The sequence below is a fragment of the Ornithodoros turicata genome, chromosome 1 (assembly GCF_037126465.1).
Source record: "Ornithodoros turicata isolate Travis chromosome 1, ASM3712646v1, whole genome shotgun sequence".
Classification (NCBI taxonomy): domain Eukaryota; kingdom Metazoa; phylum Arthropoda; class Arachnida; order Ixodida; family Argasidae; genus Ornithodoros; species Ornithodoros turicata.
This window is the reverse complement of record NC_088201.1, coordinates 120,648,155-120,671,007: the sequence shown is the minus strand read 5'-3', so window position 1 is coordinate 120,671,007 and position 22,853 is coordinate 120,648,155. Positions and strand designations below refer to the sequence as shown.

Sequence of the window (22,853 nt, the reverse complement as noted above, 5' to 3'; positions counted from 1 at the left end):
TTTTCGTTGAGTCACATAAGGGCATTCCCCAAATAATTCAAGCAATGTTAGGCACAAACAACGGTCATATGAACACAACGTACAGGAAGCATTTATTACAACGCAGAAGTAATTTTTCATTTGTGAGCCTCCCAGGTGTGGCTGAGAGGATGTCTTGCCGTGACGTACACACAGTATAAATCCAAATAGCAAATCCCGCGGTACTTTGTCACTTGTGCAAGGGGTAGAGGCGATTTTTTCTGTCATTTTCACCCCATTCATCCAAAAAATACCAGTGGGAGAGAAAAATAAAGGTGGTTAACAAAGGTGACATCTCAACAAGCGTAGGTCAATAATACTTCTTTTGCGTTCTTCGTGCATGGGTGCCAATGTGACCTTGTCAATGTTAAAGGCGAATACAAAAATTAGGGGATTTTCTGGAATTCCGCGGGCACGGTCCTCAGCTCAAGCCTTGAAGTTTAGACTGTGAAGCAATGTTCCCGAATACGCAGTAATGCCGTTACGTGTTAGTTAGAAAAAATGTAATGACGTTACATTACTCATTACTTTTCTACCAAATGTAATGTGTTACCATATTTCACTGCTCGAATGTAACACATTACCAGTAACACACTACTTTGTAACGTGTTTCTACCCACCTCTGTTTGGTGCAAGTGGTGATGTAATTGCATCTGCTACCAAACAAGCTAGTGTGCATTCCTACAGATGTTTCAGTGAGGGCAATTTGCGGGTAAAAATCGGGTTTCACCCTAAAGAGGCAACCTTTAATTCGGGGTGCAAATTCGGGGAAGAAACGGGTTAAACCTAAAACTTATTTATGTTTAAAATGTGAAATGAAAAGGAAAATTTAATGATGGGAACGGCCCGAGAGAAATTGTGAGTTGAGTCTTTGTGTGCTGAAAAGTTAGGTAAGGCTGGGAAAACGTGTGGGATGAGTCGGTGAGCAATATTGGGACAACGTTACAACATTTTTTAGCTCGTTTTCTCTTGCCCACGGAATCCCATGGATTTATAAGTCCCGCTTCACGGAAGTGTTAATGGATGGTTGAAAAGTGATATGCTCTGGAGTCTGCATGTGGATGGATGAACTTTTTGAACACTAAGCAGCCACAGATCTTTCGATACTAGAAGTACGCGAATATTGAACACTTCGAATGGGGACATCTGTAAAATTGCCCTCCAAATACCTAATCGAGTTTTGAATATGGTGTCATAGGATAATGGATTCTAAGAGCAACAGTTAAGCTCTGGTAAACTAACATCATCACAATTATGTGCTACTGATCCTCAGAAAAATGTCCTGGGGCACGAGCTTGATATGGACTAATAAGGAACATGTATTAGTGTGTTGACTTAACACGTGCACATATCACGTGGCATGGATTTCTCGCTTCGGGGCATGGAGGAAGGAAACACAGGAGCGGCCGTTTTAAACAGATTTCTGTGGGACCCCCTGGCGGTCACTCCTGTCAAAACCGCCATTACTTCCTGTCCACCACATGGTCCTCTCTAAAGTTTTAATTTAGCAACGCTTTGTTGCTTGCGCTGCTTTCTGTGCTGTTATGCTTTTCCAAAGTCATTTACTCTTAAAGTGTGAGCACTATTGCGGAAACAACGTTCTGTTAACGTGTACTTACCGCGGTTGCAGCTGCCGTTCAAAAGAAATCAGCTCTGCCAAGGGAATAACGTTTCATTTGCAAGTACGTACTTGATCGGCTGTTTCGTACACCTGTCTGTGAGAGCCATCTTGAATCGTTCCTTTGGAAACTTACACTGTGCTACGGCTGCAGATTCATTTGATTTCCTCAATTGTTGTACAAGTTTTATTACTGGCATGCTTTACCACTTCAGCAACAAATACACAAAACGTGGCCACGTCGGTGCCATGAATGTTGCTTCTGGTCCTGCGTGCTTGTCCTGCAGACCGTGACCGGTCTTGTAGTAGAGGGGTAAACCGAGAGTAAACTTCCGAACACACACAAATAAAACTGGATGCACAACGTTCATCACAATGCAGATATCTGAACTGACTGTACTGCAAGACAATCACGACTCCCGTTGTCTGCCTTGGCACCTGGCCTGCGCATGCTCTTGGGGTTACGTGAGCGGCCACATTGTAGACAGGAACATACCAGAATGCAGTTCGAGGCTGGCACTCCCGTCCCAATGGCAAAATATTGGAAGGGCCGCTCCTGTGCTTCCTTCCTCCATGCTTCGGGGTCTTGGAATTTTCCCTCTTCGTCTGAGCGCTTCTCTACTGGAGAAGCTCGGATGCGCAGGAACTTAGAGGACTAAAAGTACTGTCGATTGGTGTAAAGATGGCGTCGCTCGGTGATGTCGTTCCCGAGACACGGCTCTTTGAAAAACGATGATTTTTCGTCACTTTCGCGATATTGCCTGCGACCATGCCTCAGAAAAAACGAGTTTGGGGGCACTTTGAGGCGGATTTGAGCAAAAATACTTTGGGATTATATATAGAAGACAGATTTTTGTCACCAAAAATGCTATTTTCAGAAGGTCCGTTTTTTTGTCACTTTTTTGCGAGTTGATCCCCGCGTACCCCATTAAGATTGGCTGCTCCTCTGCTCCCGGAGCGTCTGTTCTTTCTCACGAGGAGGTTGCGATCGCAACTTTTAGTTCCTATTTCTTGCTGCGTTTCGAACGTGGACGATTCTTACGATGGACAAACAAGTTTTGAAATGAAAGTATGGCACCGTCCAGCATTTCGGAAGCCACAACCGGAAGCTGTCGACGACAGAGAAGAAAAAGGCTTCTGCGCCGGAATTCGAAAGCGAGCGCTTTGTTGACGTGATTAGCGTTGGTGATGTCATCGAAACACAACCAAATACTTCTTTTGATGTTATTGTCTAAGCACTATCCAGTGCTTCTTCCCATAATCTTCTGGAGGCTGTGCCATTCACAAGCACAGGTGGCACTGTCCAAGTTCATTTGGAGTCATCGTTGGTGTTACCGGTGGTGCACCGCGGGCGTACAAGCGTTATTGACTTCCGTGTCTGGCACTGAGCCAAGATTTAGGCTAATTCGTAAGAATGTCAACCATTGGCATTCCCAGGGTTTTCTCCAAGGGGTTTGCCCCTAGAGTAGAGGTTGGGGGGGGGGAAGCTTGCCCCCCCCCCCCCCCCCCCCCCCCCCCCCACACACACACACACACACTCCTGTGCTCGGTATGCCCATGATCTCAACCCTGAGGAACTGCAGAACCCCTACGAGCATCTCTTTTGCGATGCTAACAAGAGCTAACAAGATAATAAAAGCATTGGACAAGGGTTTACTGCCTTGTTAGACTCTTGATCAAAGGCAAAAGCAGCCAAAGTGCATCAAACAAAGCGCCAGGACGGCAAGAGAATCTGTGCACAAAAGGACACAAAAGTCTATACTGCTGGTGCCTTCTAATTGGGAGTAAAAATAGCGTGAATCTTTGCGCTTCATTTTCTCAAAACAACTTCTCACTCTACCTGCTCCGCTTGTGAAACTGATATCTCCGTAATGACTCGGTCTGTATTGATGCGGTCGTTTTTCTTACAATCACTGAACATTCCTAGAGGTTGTGACATTCTTATTTTTTCAGGTAAATCAATTTATAATTTATGCTACCATCATACGTTTCTATGCTAGATATGTCAGTTGTGACCGCATGCCGAAAAATGAAAACCAAAAATTGTCATTGTGGAAATTGAAAAAACTAAGAATGACCTGTGACCGTGACCTCAACCATACATTTGGGAATACACTCCAAGTTCAAGCTGTCTTTTCATCATAACCAAATTTTCATCATAATCTATTAAGAAACAAAAAAGTTTGTGTTGGTCCCCACCTCCCCCTTAAGACAAGGCAACGTGTTGTTCATGGGGCAAACCATAAAAAAAAATCCTTCATGGACACTAAAAACCTGCATTGGCACTGTAAGTGCCGGTGAGACAGACAGACGGAATGGAAGCAATCACATGTTAAGAATGTGGGATGGTTTAATGATGAGCACATCTCAGTTCAGAGGCTATCTAGAAAGAAAACGAATGTAGCAAGTGCTCACTTATTGCACTGGCAATGTCTTTGCACTACACTCGGCCATTCAATTGGAAAAAGTGCAACGGGAGTGCAGCACGATTTCACCAAAAAGCTGCACCGTCTTGGATGTCATTGCAACGTTTTGTGCATCGTGAAGCAGATGAGATGAACAGGGTAGCGGTCGGTTTTGGCAAAGTTTAATGCCTCTGGCAGACGGCCACATCTACGGCCTTTAAGGTGCATTAAGAAATGGCCGTAAGTTAGATATGGCCTTAAGCGCTGGGAAGCTTCCAGATGGTATCCATCGAGGCATTTTGCTGATGATGTCCACAGCGATAATCACATCTGCAAAAGTTAAATGGAATGCAGTGAAGTCTTTGAAGTTTTCAGTGAAGTTTTTTTCTTACTGAGAGTACATGAAAACAATGTTCCGTTGGTATTTTGAAAATTTTAAAAATACAACAGCAGACTATACAGTGTGTACCGCGTGCAGTGGTTCGAGGGTGTCACTACGAACTGCACACCTACACCTGAACAGACGAGATAAAAAGTGAAGCAAAGTGCAAAAATGCATCAGAAAAATGAGAAAAGAAAGATGACAGAACATTACGTCATGTAAAAAACATTTTATTTCGAATTGAATTAAATGTGCAAAATCCTGCTTATGGCGCTTGGTGACGAGGCTTGGGCACTTTCGATGGAATGCCGCAAACAGCCTTGTGGGAAAGCCGTTGCCCTTCTATCTCAGTTTTGTCGCAAAGGCCGTATTGCTTACAGTCTTGCAAGAAGCTAATGGCAGTATGCACTTATGGCCGTAACCGTTAAGGCCGTAAGTGCGCCCGTCTGACAGTGGTATTAGCTTCGATATGGAGGATACTGGCAATCAGTATTGTTAAAGGGGCACTAAAATGCAGAAACAAGTTCACCCGCAATGTTAATTTCGTACTTGTTATCATAATTCAAAACTTTGATTCTGTTACAGAGCTGCAATCAAAATTATACCGGGCTCTTGCTCCAACGCTAAGCAGAGAGCGTTGTTTCAGCTCGTGCATCAGGGTTTTTAGCCCAGACTGCACATGCACACACGTGTCATGCCATGGAGCAGTCCCGGTTAAAAACATAATGCGTCTTACGAAGCAGACTGGCGTCACTGTTTCAAAAATGTGAAGATATATGTTGTCAGTGGAACATTTGTGACAGCTGTTGTGGACTACAATTCAGTGGACTGGTATTCAAAAACGCAGTAGTGCACAACATGCTGCACATATACGGAACACTACGATCAGGCCCGTTCCAAATCTGCACGACCACAATAGCTATGCGCATGCTTCTCCTGCTGTCTCATTGGATGCCGCCAGTCTTTGCCTCCAGGGGATTTCATTCGTTGCCACCAAAGGCAGCTCTGTCTTTATTGCGTTTTTCTTCTATACGGTAGCACTGTGTGAACTAATTTTGCTTGCATTGCACAAATTGAAACATGTTGTTGAAACAGTGAGTTGTTTTTGTGTTTCATGCCCCTTTAAGATGGGCCTGTTTTTACCCCTCGAGTCAATTTATAAACAATAATCGCTCAGAAGCTCGCGATGCAGTGCAGACGTCTTTGAGAAACCACCTGAGGCTTACACCTTTCTGTTTGATTGGGCTCCCCTGTCCCCCATTGCTGTCCTCTTTCCACCTGTCCATGTCTGTACGCCACTCACAGCCACAGTTGCTTCGCGGCGCTAACGCAGAATTTAAGAAAAAAAAAAACAAAAATTCGATTAGGCTCAGTGTAGCTTGCACGAAGCAACAACACCTGTTGTGCACTTTGTTTACTTTCTTTTACGCTGCCTCTTGCACTTTTTCACGAATCCAAGACAGCTAATGAGCCTTTTGGCCCAGTACCGTGGGTTTTTATCGCATTATTCGCGGTTAGGGTTGCCACCTTTCGGAGCGAAAAATACCGGCTGAGGGAGAGGAGGTGGAATAGAGGTGAAGGAGGAAAGGCTCGTGGGAAAGGGAAAGTGGGTGAGGAACGTTCTAGCTGGCTCGACACAACCACCAACAGCCTTGCACAACCACTGCTCTTGTCCCCACCGAACACAGGACTTAATGAATAACAATGAATAATAATAATAATAATAATAATAATGATGAATAACTAAGAAAACTACTGGTGACTGCAGAGTTGGGTCTGTGCTCCAGATTTATTCGAGCTGTAGTGAAATGTTGAAGAGGAAACCCCGTAAAAGCCCCTATGAAAGGTCTTGAGCCACAAATACCGGCAAAAGGCTGCTGGTATCACCTTCCTACCGGCAACCAGCAGAGCGCGCAAATACCCGCCCGTGCTGGTATAATACCGGCCTGGTGGCAACCCTATTCACGGTTCGTGGTCACTTTTCTCCCGCGGGACTGTGAAAAATGCCACTTCACATTACGCGCGGGTTCGTATTGTATGCGGTGAAATACGATTTAAAAAAGGTACGGGAGAGGAAATTGCGCAGCAGCTCGGAGATGCGGGTGAGTACCTGCTTGCATCACTGTAGCACACTGCACAGCCCACCGGTGCTTGACTCATGTTCTCTTCTTGCAGTTATTGCCACGAAGGCAAAATGGAACTCCCTGCATTCGGCATTTGCCCGGAAGCAGCGCAAGGATGAAGCAAAGAGGTCTGGTGGCGGACAGCCATATGTGTCGTCAAGGGCTCATTTTAAGAGAGTGGGGTGCACATTGGCTGGGAACCCAAGGGGCACGAGTTACTGGAGCCTTGATGTGGATACCCTGCAGGAATATGACGCTTTGACACCGACGCCTGCTGTCCAGGTATGAAGCTGATATCCGAAAGTCACATTACGAGAAGCTTTGTTTGAACATGAGCACATTACTGCTCCTGCGCACACCATAAAAGCGCCACCAAAAGCACCAAAAAGATTTATCATTCTCTTGCAGTGTTTGAGCAAACTGCACTAGGCAGCTTAGCGGGCCAGTTAATTATGGCACTGTGTGCATAATGTGCTTTAACTGTTATATAAACTAATACCCGCGTCACATGAGCTATTTTAGTGTCATTTTCGTGAAGTGCACTCTTCCCAAGCGAATGTCACTTTTACTACATTCAATAGATTCAAACATGATACAACACGATGAGTCAACATGAGACAACAGAATGAGACAACGCGCCTTTAGATTCAAAGATGAGACAAATGCATACTGCGTGTCAACTTTGCTCCGTTTCTGGTGCTCTATATAACAACAAATATGGACCCTGACAAATCGCCGCACTGCGTAGCTTTTCACACGCTGTTAACACGAGTAATTACGTGTTCGTTTAGCAGAATGTTACCCTGTACTTAAAGAAAATTAATATGCTTTTGAAACTACATCCTTAAAAATATTTAGAGCCTGAAGTTTTAGGGTGTTACCCGATTACTGATTCCCGATTACCGATTACTGATTCTTCCCCGAACAACACTTCTTAGGAAGCCAAGCTGTTCTTCTGTTCGACCACGAGTTTGACTGAAGCAATGACGCAGAGGTCACTGGGACGACCGTCTCTACCCCACACGTGTTCTGTGGATCGCGTAGTAATATCCCTTACAATCGCGACCTACTGGAGCAACAGTAAAATAGGTGACCGTATTGATGAATTGTGCGGGCTGAACATAACAATAGTAACAAAACGAAGCAGATGTTTCCACGCGGATGTTTCAATGTTGTTTTAAATGTGTATATAAATCTGTAATGTGTTTTGTATATTGCTTTCAAATGTATTTGTGAATTTCATTTATCATGTATGTTGGTGTCTCATATTAGAATTTGCAACAGGAGCTGCATGGTTGCATTCCCTGCAGGCTTGTTGGCTTTGCTATGGCCCACAATTTAAAAGTAACAGGAAAAGTAATTAACACGTTACGTTTCTAATCGGTAACGTATTACATTTTTGCTGAAGTAATCTGTAATGGTAAAGAATTACTTTTTTCGCATAACGTGTACAACTCTGATATGGAGAGACTTCTGCAACGCGTGGAACGCTACCTCTCCGGTGCTCGCGTGGTTCGAGATGCCAGAATGCCTGCTCTCCCATCTTGGCTGTGCATGGTCAAAGGTGAACCCGAGCATGCGCTCGCTCTCGGCGCACAATACAAATAAATTGCTGGTGGAAAAATTGCAGCACGCGATATATCCGCATCCGATCCGCTACCGAACTGCTGCTTTCACATGCGCGTCCGATCCACATCTGACCTCGAGTCATCCGCATCCAATCCGCACACTGCAGGAAGTGCTAAATTTCCATCCGAATCCACAAGTATCTTCCGTATATCTGCGGAGATCTGCTTCCATCTGCGGATGGTGCAGGGCTCTATGGTGGGGGATCATTTTTCTTCCGCTGCATCCTGCATAAATTTGGCGGAGAACTGAGCTCCGCCAACAATTTCCACGCCTCGAAACGATGTTTTCCAGAATTTTTTTTCCAACTATTACCAAAGTAGTAGGGGAGTCTGACATGCACTTTCTGTTCCCGTAAATAATTCCCTGTCAAAAATATAAGCTGTAAATGTGCTGTAAACTTGCTGCAGCCGAATACAGCAGGAACGCCGGGAATTCAGACGCTCTGCTGTACACAGCAGCCCCGCTGTGTTCCACTGTAATTCTGCTGTACACAGCACTCCTGCTGTGTTTCACTGTAGTCCTGCTGTACCCAGCAGTCCTGCTGTACTTTTGCTGGAATTGCAGGGTTCCTGCAGTGTTTTGATGCACATTTGCTTTTTAGCAAGTGTTCTGTGGTATTTTGGTGTGTACGTGCTGTGGTAAATGCAGTACATTGCTCACAGCAAACAAACTTGAGCTGAACAGTGAAAATACATTTATTATATCAATTCTTCTTACGCAAGTACTGAATTTTATCGCTGACAATTCTGTTAAATGCTGCGTCACTCAATGGTGAAGCTCTTACAGCACGACTTTCGTTGGCTACCGGTACGTACTCGTGATAGGCACCTGAAAAGGAAGAATCAACATGTCTGACATACTACTAGACAACTTAACAGCTACAAACAAATTGCACACAATGAACCATCACAAACTAATTAAGTTTGTAATGTTTCATTGTGACCAAGCTCTCATGCGGATGCCACAATTATTCTAGTTACGTAATGAATACACCGAGAGAAATACAGTCAACCCTCGATTTATGAACCTTCGATTTATGAATTCCCTCGTTTTATGAACACGAGCACGGGGAACCAAATTTCTTCCATTAATTTTTCCCTCGTTTTATGAACACGAGCACGGGGAACCAAATTTTTTCCGTTAATTTTTCCCTCGTTTTATGAACCTTGATATTCGAATAATGAATGGAATTTCTGGGAACCAACTAGGAGTTCCCCAGCGTTTTTGCCCTCAATTTATGAACGGATTGTTCCGAGGTCAACAGAAACCTTCAAAGGGATAATTCCGTGGTCTTATGAACGACGCCTGAACGGACAAAACGTTTTCCAGGTGTTGCACCCTCGGTTCTTAACCCCTCGAAATCCGAACAACAAACGGGTTTTCCGGGGTCGCACTGTGCGACCAAGTGTTCTTGACCTCAGTTGATGAATAAGGTGGTCGCTGTCACCCGGAGATTAATAAACTGAGGTTAAAAATCCCGGAGGAAATCCGAGACCAGTCCAGTGCGAATGTGATGACATCTCTTATTTCCAGGATTGACTGACACAGCGGAAGGCATGATCTAACGCAAAATTACGCAATATATGGCATTATAAACACAATCCCAACTCGGAAATACTGTTGCATTTGCTCGATAGTACTCAGTTAACTGAATTTTCGATTTATGAAGCCTTCGATTTATGAACGATTTTTCGGGGAACCGAGGGTGTTCATAAATCGAGGGTTGACTGTATACCAGTGTAACTAAGAGGAAGGAGACAACGTAACATGCAACTACAATTGAGCACAGGGACGTGAACTGTGCATGAAAACATGTTCCCATTTACGGTTCACGTCATTATGTTCAATTGTATTTGCATTATTATTATTTTTTTGGTTATCTTCCCAGTTAACAGCTATTGCAGTATCAAAATGAGGCCCTGTAGGGAAGCGTGCCATGAAAGGCAAAGTGCTTACCACGTGCAGCTGCCAACATCTATGGACTCAGGGCTGGCTTGGCCTGCCATCGCATTGTATTGCATTTCATGCCTTTTACGCTTCTTTGGCAGAGGACTTTGTCTCCCCATATACAAGAACAAACATTTCAAATAAATTTGCTGTCCATCATGGCTGTAAGCAGGGAGGTTCATGTTTGTAATGGGATGGTCACTCCATTACCTATGTGAACCTGTATTTGGCAATAAATGTAACTCATAGCCTGCAGTTTGTCAGAAAAGCCAACATGATTAGTTAACAAAATTTTAGAGCTCACCTCCTCACCACCGTCAGCAACAAACAGCTGTCTACAGCCTGCAGGGTAGACACATAATCATAAGACACTCCTCCAGACTACTTTTACAACACGAAGTAACCACGAATACTAACCTGTAGTACTGCTACCGATATTTATCTTGTCCTTCTGGAGTGACATGTTTAGAAGCCGCAGCTCATCCACTTCTTTCTTTAACTTTTTGTATTTTCGCAGTACACTTTGATGCTTCTTCTGCAAGGCCTCAAATGCAAACATCAGGCTCTAAAATATAGCAGGTATAATTAGTCACCTGGCATGTGCCATATTCTACGCATGCGAAAAACATCTAATCAGTTTGTTATTGCTGGTGATACAAGCTTAAATGCATAAGAACATACATTGTGGTCTTCATCTCTTATGGCTTGTGACTCTGCCCTGATAAAACTTGTTAGCACAGGGCTTCTGGCACCTTCCTAATTGAAAAACAAATTAAAGTGTTGCAATGTTATGATGGGAAAATGACAGCTAAATATATTTACGCTGCAACTTGAAAACCGAAACGGTGCTGTGTCTTCCCCTGATGCATCACTGTCATCGGGGCATAGGATGCGCTTTCGGGACTTCCTGTGTCTTTGCTGTGTGTGAAATAGGAAACATAATAAAAATGATGAAAAACCCGTGACAAGGCTCCCTCCTGATAGGTGGAAAGGGGGAAACAGAAGCAGTGCTAACACAGTTACCCCTGGAATTAATATTTTCTTAGACTTCAGATTTTTTCAACTACACTTACAACATGGCAAAATAGGGCCAGCTGTTTTGTGTGTCGATTGACAAATGACTAGCAAACTAACCGGATCCTTTCCGATATGAGATGCAGCAAAGACTCTAGCGGAAGTGTGTCAAAGGTAATTATAAGTCAGTATCTACCATTTGACTTGCCATTTCACTGTGCTTTGCATCCATAATCTTTTGCCACGATCTTTTTGTAGAGCTTGCCCGCACCGCGTTTTGTGACTAACAGAAAGAACACGATGCAAAAGTAAACATGAGGTAGTCCACCACTGATTAGTGGCTAAAATTATCTTAGCACATCATTTTTCCATGCATCATTACCTGCCGTTCGATGCGCAGCTCGTCACTGGAGCAGTCCGGAGTGTTGCTACCTGACCGACTGAGCAGTTTGGGTACGCGGATTCGTCCATTTCTAACTTTATTACTTATTGCGTCCTCAGTTTCTGAAATATAGAGAAAGCACAATAAAGTGCCGTGCCCAAAACAAGAACATATAGTTTTCGGTACCCTTACCTTCCATCAGCAGACCTTGGGCTTTGTAAAAGCCTTCTTCGTTGCCGTCGTCTGTTTTGGGGACCCAACAGACCCAATACACTTTTGTGCCGCTAAAGTTGCTCTTTCGACTTTGGTGAAAACCGCTTAATGCGGTTTACTGGAACGGTCTCTCGCTCCCCTGAACCCAAATACCTTATGTAAGTGAACATTGGCAGGCACTGCCAGTCATCAGCCACGTATGTACGACAGACCCGGAACTACGTGCACCGGGAGAATTTGGGAGAAAGGAAAGACGGGGAAGACAGCTAGGCACGCTATCCCACAGTGAATATAAGCTTATCTTAAAAAGTGTTATGAGATCATCAAGCATTATTACTGAAGCGTCTCTAAATTATGTGTAATCATGGAGCTTCAGTGAAGAATTGTAATAGCTTTCGCATGCCTGCTTGCGATTGTCACGTGCCTTCGCTTTGTGTGGTACTCTGTCAACATGGTGCGATTCCTACGTTTTGTACACTTCGATTTGACTTGAGCTATATGTTATTTACGTTTTATTGGCTATAATGCCGAAGTACAAGCAGTATTGCAATCGCAGTAGTGCAGCTTTCGGCGTCGCACATTCCCGTGGAACGACTTGGAGCCGTGAACATATAACCGATAACCGATATAGAACCGATAAGCATCCGATATGACCATAGAGATAAGGCACTAAGTAATTCTACGGTGCAGTCGCACAGTTCCGGTTGTGGCTGGAGTGCACTTTGTACAGTACGCAGTCAAACATAACGTCGGAACTGAAAGTGCCGATAGTGAACACTGCGGTGCATATGGAGCAAGCGAACATGCGGAGACTTGTTCATCTGACGATGGGATCTGCACGGATGCCTCTGCACTCGAAACAGAAGACGACTCCGTATCCAACGACGATTTATGCTCAATATCTTCTACTTGGAACTCAGCAGAAGCTCAGCCAAGGGTCCTTGACACGCTTGAGGAAGATATTTCGATTTCATGCGAGGCGGCCTCTACGATTGACCAAGTCAACAGTCCAACTTCTTTTTCTGAATCTGTAGATAGTGCCCTCGTGGGTCTTGATCATTGTATGGAAATAGATGAAGAAACCAATGACTCAAGTGCATCTCCATCCCATGACCATGAGAACGAGTTGCATGGGCAAAATACCACAGCATCACTTCCAGTGCTTGAGAGCAAGCTTAGTCCTTCGGATGTGTTTTTCATGATACTTGCGTTTATTGTGAGACACTCACTCTCAAAGGCTGCGACAAGGGACCTTCTTGAGCTTGTCAACCGAATATTTGGAACAGATGTTGTCCCATGATCTATGCTTTTTTTTTTTTTTAAAGGCAGTTTGTAAGCTTGTGGGCTCATACCAGCTTCACTATTTTTGTGACTTTTGCAACGATGTTACGCAGACTGGTACGGATCTTGACAATGAGATGAAGTACAAGACATGCAAACGCACCCAATCAAAAGACTCCTATTTTCTGACCATCAATGTGACTCACGAAATCAGAAGGATTCTTGAGCAGACGGGGCCTCTCTTTTCAAGATAAGAGACACATTCTTCAACCATAAGAGATGTCCAAGACAGATTCCTGTATTGGCACCTATATACACGAGGGTTCTTGAAAAGTGTGGACAACTTCACGTACACACTCAACACGGACGGCTGCCCTTCATTCAAGTCTTCGGGACTTTCTGTCTGGCCAATGTACATAATGTTGAATGAGCTAAGTCCAATTCAAAGATTGGAGAATATCATCCTTGCATGAGTATCGGTTGGAAGAAAAGACCCCATAATGCACATCTTCTTAGATAAGTTTGTACATCAAGCCAAACGTCTCTTTCATGAGGGAGTGGTGTGGAACAGATGTGGACAAGATATCACCAGCAAGTTCGCAGCTGTTTGCTGTTGTGTGGATTCAGTAGCATGACCACTTTTACAAAACATGAAACGTTTCAATGGGAAATTTGGATGTCCCTTCTGCCTCCATCCGGGTGAAATTGTAGATCGTACACTAAAATACACTGTTCAAAGACCAGAGTCCAGGCGAAGAACAGATGGAAATATGTTATGTCATATGGAAGTTTCATTGAATACAGGAGAGATATGCAAAGGCGTGAAGGGCCCATCGCCACTTCTTAATCTTCTGCTCTTCCGAATTGTGACAGGCTTTGTGCATGACTACATGCACTCAGTATGCCTCGGGGTAGTGCGTCAAGTCACCTTGCTCTGGTATAGTGGACCACAAAATCCATATCGCCTTGGGCCAAGAGCATGAAACACTTTGAACAGCACACTGTGCAACATCAGCCCGGCCAGTGAAGTTTGTTGTCTGCCCTGCAGTCTTGAGATGTATAAGATGTGGAAAGCAATGGAGTGGAAAAACTGGTTGTTGTATTATAGTGTTCCCTGTCTTAAAGGACTTCTTTCGTCAAGCCATATGAACCACTGGTTGAAACTTGTCTCAAGCATATACATTTTGCTGCAGGACAGTATCTCTTCTGTAGAACTGAACAGGGCCCGTACACTTTTGCAAGAATTTGTTTGCAGCATGGAGGAACTTTATGGGAAACAGGAAACGACATTTAATGTGCACCTTCTACTGCACACTGTAGACAGCGTTCAAAACTGGGGACCTGTGTGGGCACATTCTGCCTTCACATTTGAGGGCATGAACCACATTGTTCAAAAATTTGGGATGGTTCCAAAAAGTCTTGCACTTCAGGTGGCAAGAGGCTACCTACTCACATCAGCATTAAGAACGATGAACCTGACTACCCCGATATCTGAATCTGCATCTGACTATGCTTCAAAGCTAACACATTACCGAAACCTGAAAAACTGCTTTTCCACTAACATCTTCACTGTGCTGGGAAAGACCTTGCCTGTCCGTGCCTTGGAATTGACATCTCTTGTTGAATGCGTCAGCGACATTTCGCCTATTTACCGCAACAATATCAGGAAAGCCTGTAGGGTTATATACAAAGGCTCGACGTTCACCAGCAGTGAATGGTTATAAAAAAAATGTGATAACAGCAAGGTGTATTTGTCATCTGGGGAGTATGGCACTATACAGAGTATATATGTCAGCAAGGAGTCTGCTACTTGTATGTTTTGTGTGCAACTTTTCTCCGTAAGAGGTGTTATGAATGCGGAACATCTGAAACAAATTATTAAGACAAAGAACATTATCTATGTTAATATAACTGAGGTAGTGTCAAAATGCATGTATATTGATATTGGCTCGAGCCAATACGTTGCAAGGCTTTCAAACGAGTGTGAGAAAAGCTGATTGGTGAGATGAAGAGCGTGCTTAAAATAGTGGTAAATGAAAATTTGTCAGCAATTCACTAAAGATTAACAAATTTACAAATGTCACCCTGTAGTCTACTTTTGAGACATCGTTCATCTGTTTCCCATTTTTAACCTTTTGTTTTACATCTGAGTGTGTCTCGATATTAGTCCTTTTTGTGTGTACATATTGTGTTATCGAGTAACATAACATCTTAGGGATTAGCTGGGAGTGAAAGGCGATGTTTATTTCCCTTTTGTGGAGATATAGAAAAGGAATAAACACAGTTTTCCCCTACCTTACGAGTAAATGTTTTCTAGCACAGTCTGCATCAGGTGTATAACAAGCTTTCTGTGAATGAGAATATGCTGAAATTGTGCTGTTTTTATGCTGCTGCAGCAGTAATTGCACTGCAGGTTGGCCCAGAAGTGCAATATGTTTGCTATGATTGCAAATCTGCTAAAATCCTTCTGATTTTCTTTTGCTGCAGCTGTAAATGCATTTACTGCAGTTTGGTGTGGGAGTGCAGCAGGTTTGCTGTGAATGTAAATCTGCTGAAATGCTGCTGATTTTCTCCTGCTGCAGCTGTAAATCCATTTTACTGTAGTCTGGCATAGGAGTACAGCAGGTTTGCTGTGAATGTAAATCTGCGAAAATCTGGCTGTTTTCCTACTGCTGTTGCTGTAAATGCATTTTGCTGCAGTTTGCAGCTGGACTGCATCAGATCTGCTGTGAATGGAAATTTGCTGTATTCTGCTGTTTTTCTGCTCTACATCGGGAAAGCAGCAGAATAGCAGCAGAATTTTTACTGTATTGCAGTTTTAGTGCAGAAATACAGTAGGAATGTGTATTTCTGCCACAATAATTTTGGCAAGAAATTGAGCTGAATTTTGAGGTATTCTGCTGTTTTCAGTGCTTTGCAGCCAAAATGTGGCTAAAATGCAGCACAATTTTGAGAGTACATCCACCTGGCTGTATAAATCAACTGCAAAGACAATATCTAGGCTGCTCTCATAGCTATTTTATAAGGTTTCTGTAAATGATAAAAATAAGCACTTTGTGCATACCAATCTCTTACAGCCTTCCCAAGCACTGTCTCAAAGGGAGAAGCAAGCTAATGCTCGTACCGCGCATAACAAAAGTCTACAAGAGATCCTGCAACGGGGCACGTCACAAGAAGAATTTGTTCCGAAGAGACTCCTTGAGGAAAGCCAAGAGGAAGCTGCGAAGCTCAGGGAGGAGCTCGAGGAAACAAAAAGGCAACTGCAGCGCCAGCGGGACATCTGTGACCGCTTGCAGGACACTCTCCTGGACAAAATAGGTAGGTGATAACAGGTGATGCCTTATGCAGGTGATAATAGTTATACAGGATGTGCGTATTCCAGGAGAACATCTGATGCATGCTTCGAATGATAAAAAAAATTAATTAATGATGTGTAATTAAATATTTTTATTTGATAACCTAGATGCTGTGTTTCAAGCACAGCGCAACTGCACGTGCAACGGTGCCAGAGCAGATGCATCAGTGCAGCCTGCCACCTTTGCTAATCTTCGAACTGCATTGAGGTGCATTAGCAGTGATTGCATGTATAATGAGGTAGGTGCATTTTAGGGATTCCATATGTTTACTAACCACACTCATGGGTACTACTTCACAAGTACTGCTAAATTCCAGGAGCAGCAGCAACAGCACTCAGGAGTTCATCTCACACCGGAGCATCCAGCTGCCTCAAGGATTGAAGAGGTAACAATATTTTTTGACATAATGTAAATGTTTTCAAAGAGTGTCGTTTTTCCTCTTTTTTTGCCCGTAATGATAATGCAATTTGCCATTGGTATTACTACGTTCAGACCAGTGTCTCAGAGGATGCAGTGGCGGGGCATCAAAGTGCAGCTTCCCCAGGTAATTGTTTGGACTGGGGTGGAGCTACGACTGTCATGGCTGAAGCGCAGGTAAAGCAGAACTGAGGCAGAACGAAGTAGTGTCTCCTATCGCTGGCAAGAAATTGTTTAAAGCGAGAACTGCATGCTAGCTAGTTGAGAGTAAAGCCCTTGGCATATTAGTGTGCCCAGGTCAGAGGAGCAGACGCTGCGGTGGTGGACCCTCCGAGTACACCTGCACTGGCTGTCACCGTGGGCACCACAGGTCTCTCAGCTCAAGCGCAGGTAAACTTATAGGGGTCCTATTGGCTCTTCAGGAAGTTTGTTGCTTCACCGTTTATTTGCTTTTGTAACTGTAACAAACTTCGAGATCCCTATGAGTGTGTTACTTTTCATCTACTCATTGTCTTGGTTTCCCGGTGCGTAGTTTAGTCATTAAACTTGCGTGCATTTTGAAATTTTACCTGTCTACAAGCATATTATGATATGCACACCTTATCTCATTGCATTTCAGAGGGACCTTGAAAATGGGGAACAAATCCCCAGTGAAAAACTGGCGCATGCAATGGGGAGTACCTCGGACTCGATATTTGTGCGTCAAATTGCGCGGGCTCTCTGGACACCAGAGGAACTCAGGGGCCGCAGTGTGACTGGCAGACCATGCCAGCGGTTCCTGAAACAGGGTGTGAGCGGGAAGCGGGCTCTGACCCCAAAGAAGCTGGCAGCACTGAAGAGTAAGCTACTAAATTGACTAAGAACTGGCTAGTTCCATCTCAAATCGAACAATCCGGTACACTTGATGTCTCCAATGAACGGGAAAAAAATATATGTTGAAGCCATCGGTCAGTTAGGAGAAATAAAAGCTTTCCGAATTCTCTGCGCTGCGCGGTTCGGGAAATAGGAGAGGAGGAAAAAACTGCCTCTCATAAGGTGACGACGTCGCGAGCGGGTTTGAGCGTTCGCTACAAGGCCATTTCTTCTCGCATTATAGTAATTTCTTGATCTGGCTTTAGACCACTTGGGGCACAATAGGATCCTTCGTTGGCAGTGCTGTACCAGTTTTTGTTTCTCTGCAAAAAAATATCAAAGTTGACTCAAAGTGCCGAAAAACACCATATTCACTGCAGCTTTGCGGACGATGTACAAAACGGATAAGATTGAGCTTTATGCCGTTTAATTTGTCATTCATGTGGCTATCGAATGATGTATAATTTGTTGCTCTACTCTGTCAGGAACGTAAGTGATACCTCTTTCAGTAACACCATACCACCGAAAAATGACGAATTTCGGAAGCCTTTACCTAAAAAACCCCACCAAAAACTTGCCTCGAAAATTTTATATGTTGTAGGTAGTTCCTTAGACTATGCACAGAAGAAAAATCAAAAGTCGGACTTTATCGGTAGGCGCACTGTGAATTTTTTGCCAGCCCTATACGCAGAGCGCATTCAAGCCTTGGCACCGTGTCCCGCGTGTTGCAAAATCGAATTTTCCAAAGGGACTTTCAACTTCTGTCTTCATATAAAAAGTAATTGCTGTCATTTGAAACCATTCTGAGGTTTCAAGGTTTCCTTTTCAAGGTTCTGAGCGTTTGCGTTCATAACAATGGTGTAATCGCTGAATCTAGATTGTGGAACAACCAGATGTGCTCGCATTTTTTGCGGGATGTCACACATGTATTGCAAGTGCTGGGAGCAAGGGAAGAACATAATGATTTTACCTCTTTGTAAGAGACATATCTGTTCAGGGTTATTCTAAACAAGCATATTTACTGTACGCATTATGGCAGGAGGGCCGCAGTGACTTCCAGTATTCTTTGAAACATTTCCTTTCCTACGGCCTCATGACCTCGGAGGGAGGAAATTGCACTGAGGAAAATGTTGTAGTGTCCTACGCACACACTCAAGGCTCATTCATGGTGCCTTTTGTGAACCTTGCCGAAACAGCCCGACCGGCGCCGCTGTCCAATATGTAATTCGGTTCGACATGCTGCGACCATGGGAAGGTCCTGATCGCATTTACTCCCTGAAGACACCTTGCGCAAAGTTTCGCCTACACACTGAAGACGCTTCACTCACTTCTCGACTACAGAAGTGCATGGAGTGCCCTTATACAGAGTGTGGGACGACATCTGCATTACTGTAGTGTGTCGTCCTGGTATCACACCTACCTCAATGACCTCTTCGTTGTACAGTGCTGATCGTGCGGATTTCGCTGACTACCGCCTCATACACAAGAAAAACGTGCTATAGACAAAGGATTTTCGCTTTGCTTCGGAGATCGGCGTAGCTGCCATAAAGACTGTTGTTCCAGCAGATCAAGCCAAAGGCGTACCAGAAGTGGGTCAGCTATGCAGAAGCTGCTTCAAGTACTTCACAGCAAAGGTGGCTGAATCACAACACGCAGCAATGTTGCCCACATTTGAAAGAAAATCTAAGAAGAACCTGCCATCAAAAGTAACATTAAGGAAAGTGGCTTCCACAACGGCCTAAAGCAGTTCATGACACGAGCACTCTCATCCACCCAGAATGCTCTGCATAACTTACGTTACCTTCTTACCTTCGTCACCTTGTCTTCTTCGCTGTCAAGTTCTTGTTATTCTGTGTACTGTAAATATGCTTCGATATGATCACCGTGGACAAATATACCTCTTATAAAGACGCAAAAGTATTCTAAAGCATTCTGTTCTTGACGGGCTCCTAGCACTTGCAATGAATGTGTGTCATCCCGCAAAAAATGTGAGCACATATGGTTGCTCCACAATCTACATTCAGCGATTACAACACTATTATGAACGCAAGCGCTCAGAACGGTTTCAAATGATAGCAATTACTTTTTATGTGAAGACAGAAGTTGAAAGTCCCTTTCGAAAATTAGATTTTGCAACACGCGGGACACGGTGCCAAGGCTTGAATGCGCTCTGCGTATAGGGCTGGCAAAAAATTCACAGTGCGCCTACCGATAAAGTCCGACTTTTGATTTTTCTTCTGTGCATAGTCTAAGGAACTACCTATAACATATAAAATTTTCGAGGCAAGTTTTTGGTGGGGTTTTTTAGATAAAGGCTTCCGAAATTCGTCATTTTTCGGTGGTATGGTGTTACTGAAAGAGGTATCACTTACGTTCCTGACAGAGTAGAGTAACAAATTATACATCATTCGATAGCCACATGAATGACAAATTAAACGGCATAAAGCTCAATCTTATCCGTTTTGTACATCGTCCGCAAAGTTGCAGTGAATATGGTGCTTTTCGGCACTTTGAGTCAACTTTGATATTTTTTTGTAGACAAACAAAAAGGGAGACAGCACTGCCAACGCAGGATCCTATTGTGCCCTAAGTGGTCTAAAGCCAGATCAAGAAATTTCTATAATGCGACAAGAAATAGCCTTGTAGCGAACGCTCAAACCTGCGCACGACGACATCGTCTTATGAGAGGCAGTTTTTTTCCTCCTCTCCTACTTCCTGAACCGCGCAGCGCAGAGAATTCGGAAACCGTTTATTTCTCCCAACTCACCGATGGCTTCAACATATATTTTTTTCCCGTTCATTCGAGACATCAAGTGTACCGGATTGTTCGATTTGAGATGGAACTAGCCAACTGGAAGTTCTCACACCTTTTTCTAACTCCCTCACATACACAATCGTACCATCAGGCGACACAAGCAGCATCTGTTGAAAGCGATGGAAAGTGATGTATCTGAGTCTGGAACACAGATGAAAGGACAACACAAACCTTGGCACTTGAGGCCATTGTGTGTTGTCCTTTCATCTGTGTTCCAGGCTCAGAACATCAACCAATTAGACCAATTGTTACAACATCAATTTTCATCGTTTTCACCGGATGCTCCAAAGATTCTGTCGCCCCATCGCATGATTGTTTGGATTAGGGAGAAAACATGCAAGAGTGGAAGTGGAATGAGTGACAGTGCGTTTGCAGTTTGTCCCTTCATATGACACAGCCTTGGAAGTCGCTGGGGAAGTGGTATGCTTAGCTCAATTGCGGAGCCTTAGGCCAGACAACTGGGCTCGAGTGCTGCAACTGGCCTTTTCAGTGACTTCCTTCTTTTGTATTTCTTACACACTTAAGGCTTTGTGTGTTTTCATTTAAGCTGTGTTCCACCATCAGAACATCAATTTCCGCAATGTTAAGAAGTTCCTTGTTTCATAGAACATGCCTCCACAGAGCACAATTTTAGCTGTTGTATTCGGTACAAACACACGCCCATTTTCTGTATTTTAGGTTGCTTTCGAGAGTATGCTGCCAGAAAGCCCTGCAGGAAAGGCAGAAGTCTGACAGAGCGAATTGATTCAGTTAATAGCTACTTGGCCGATTTCCTAAAAAAGATGTAAGGGAATAAACTTTCTCTAATTGAAATGCCCTAGTTGCGTTCATTTTGGACTGGTCTCACATACAGCATGCACTCACTTCCCGTCCCATCATCATGCGGGCTGCCGCTTTTCATCCGCACCTACCCATGCCATAGAGCCATACAGTCGGTGTGCCATGCAGGCTATTGGCTCCATTGGAGGCCATACAGTGTACGGAATGCGATAGGAGGCCATTCAGTGTACGGAGTCCGTACCAGGGCATAGAATGTATGGAGTTCATTCAGTTATTCCGTACGACTGCCAAACGGACAGCTATATGGTATTTTTCTAATAGCGAAGGAGCAAAACACAGCAAAAATGCAGCAGACTTACAACAGACTTATTGCGGACTTGACAAATTATGGGGTCAATTAGAAAAAATTCAGTTTCTCACAAATTAAACTCGATAAAGTGCTCAGATGTCATGGCAAATCTCCCCAGAGATTAACAGAATTCACCTTATAACGTTCAGCCGCATAGTTTTTATTTTTATTTTTTTCAAGTTAGGTGAAACACCCTGCATATACATTTTCTAGGTAGGTAAGGACCACAAAATAACTTCAGCTGCATATCGCCGAGTGCTGGAATTCACATTACTTTGTCCGACACCTGTACGCTCCCTGTTTAGGCACCATTGGAGTCCACACAGCACGTTGCGGTTTCAACTGAAGGGCGGCTGCACGTTAGAGGACCACTCTTTCTAGAGGAAGAGATACAACATACAGCTAGAATCTCATCCTCAACCAGCAGCTGCCGGCGACTTGCTCAAAAGAGGGCTAGGGCTGTACCAAAGGAGACCTCGAGTCTCGTGACACAACGCGCAGCTCTTTTTGAAGCAGCAGTGAACAGGCTCTGTCGTCCTCCCCCACAAACCGATGAAGTCGACGACTTCTTGAAACTCCCGGGGAATGTGGTTCGCTCCATTCCACCCGGGATAGAACGAGACAGGCTGTTCAGTGCAATGTGGACAAAAGCAATGGCTGTGAAATGTGATACAAAAGAATTTGTTTAGGCAGAGAGTGATAAATGGTTTTGTCATATAGAATCGTTGGTAGAGTTTACTTAGTTTGGTCATGCATAGGGCTCTGTGTTATCGGGTTCCACGTTTCTTTTAAAGTCTGGGGAGGGGTTAAAATCAGGTTTTATTTCGGGAGCCGTAAAACAGGGTTCACTCGGGTGATGTCATGTTGGAAAGTAAATTTTCAGGTAGAGAATAACAACAGCAACAACTTTATTATGAAATGATGAATGGGAAGTTCATTGCTAGGGGCGGTGCTCTACGCCATTGCTGGTGGTGACGCAGGCAATGAAATAATGAGCCCTTTCGCAACAAGGGTCGCAGTCCTATGGTATCCAGGAAGGTCAAGAGAGCTTTGAAGGCAAAGCATTTGTGGGCTGGATGTGTGTTTCTCTTTAGAACTTTGTAACATTAATGTAACTTCTCATATTTGAGATTGACAGAAGATGCAGGACAGATAAAATTGCGTAGACACAGGCAAGCTGGTGGATGAACTCCATAACGGCGAACCTGAGTGGGGCGAAAACACATCGACAACACAACACTGCAGCTCAATAGTTGAGCTGCTGTGTTGTGT

The 22,853-nt window shown here is 44.0% G+C and overlaps 1 protein-coding gene and 1 long non-coding RNA gene across 10 annotated transcripts in view; one reads left to right on the top strand and one right to left on the bottom strand.

Moving 5' to 3' along the window:
* LOC135378564 (uncharacterized) overlaps positions 1-22,853 on the top strand; it is a 61,006-nt gene that overhangs the window by 30,219 nt on the left and 7,934 nt on the right. For 8 of the 9 annotated variants that reach the window (XM_064611610.1, XM_064611614.1, XM_064611609.1 and 5 more), the window contains 8 exons: positions 6,599-6,828; positions 16,090-16,330; positions 16,476-16,606; positions 16,685-16,753; positions 16,861-16,962; positions 17,074-17,175; positions 17,405-17,624; positions 21,131-21,236. In XM_064611610.1, coding sequence (XP_064467680.1) covers positions 6,599-6,828; positions 16,090-16,330; positions 16,476-16,606; positions 16,685-16,753; positions 16,861-16,962; positions 17,074-17,175; positions 17,405-17,624; positions 21,131-21,236 — 1,201 coding nt within the window. Of the gene's footprint in view, positions 1-6,598; positions 6,829-16,089; positions 16,331-16,475; positions 16,607-16,684; positions 16,754-16,860; positions 16,963-17,073; positions 17,176-17,404; positions 17,625-21,130; positions 21,270-22,853 lie in introns of those variants that run through there. The other variant, XM_064611616.1, reaches the window with a different exon arrangement.
* LOC135378566 (uncharacterized) overlaps positions 4,306-22,853 on the bottom strand; it is a 59,801-nt gene continuing 41,253 nt past the window's right edge. The window contains exon 3 of the long non-coding RNA XR_010418473.1: positions 4,306-4,371. This is a non-coding gene — a long non-coding RNA (uncharacterized LOC135378566). The remainder of the gene's footprint in view (positions 4,372-22,853) is intronic.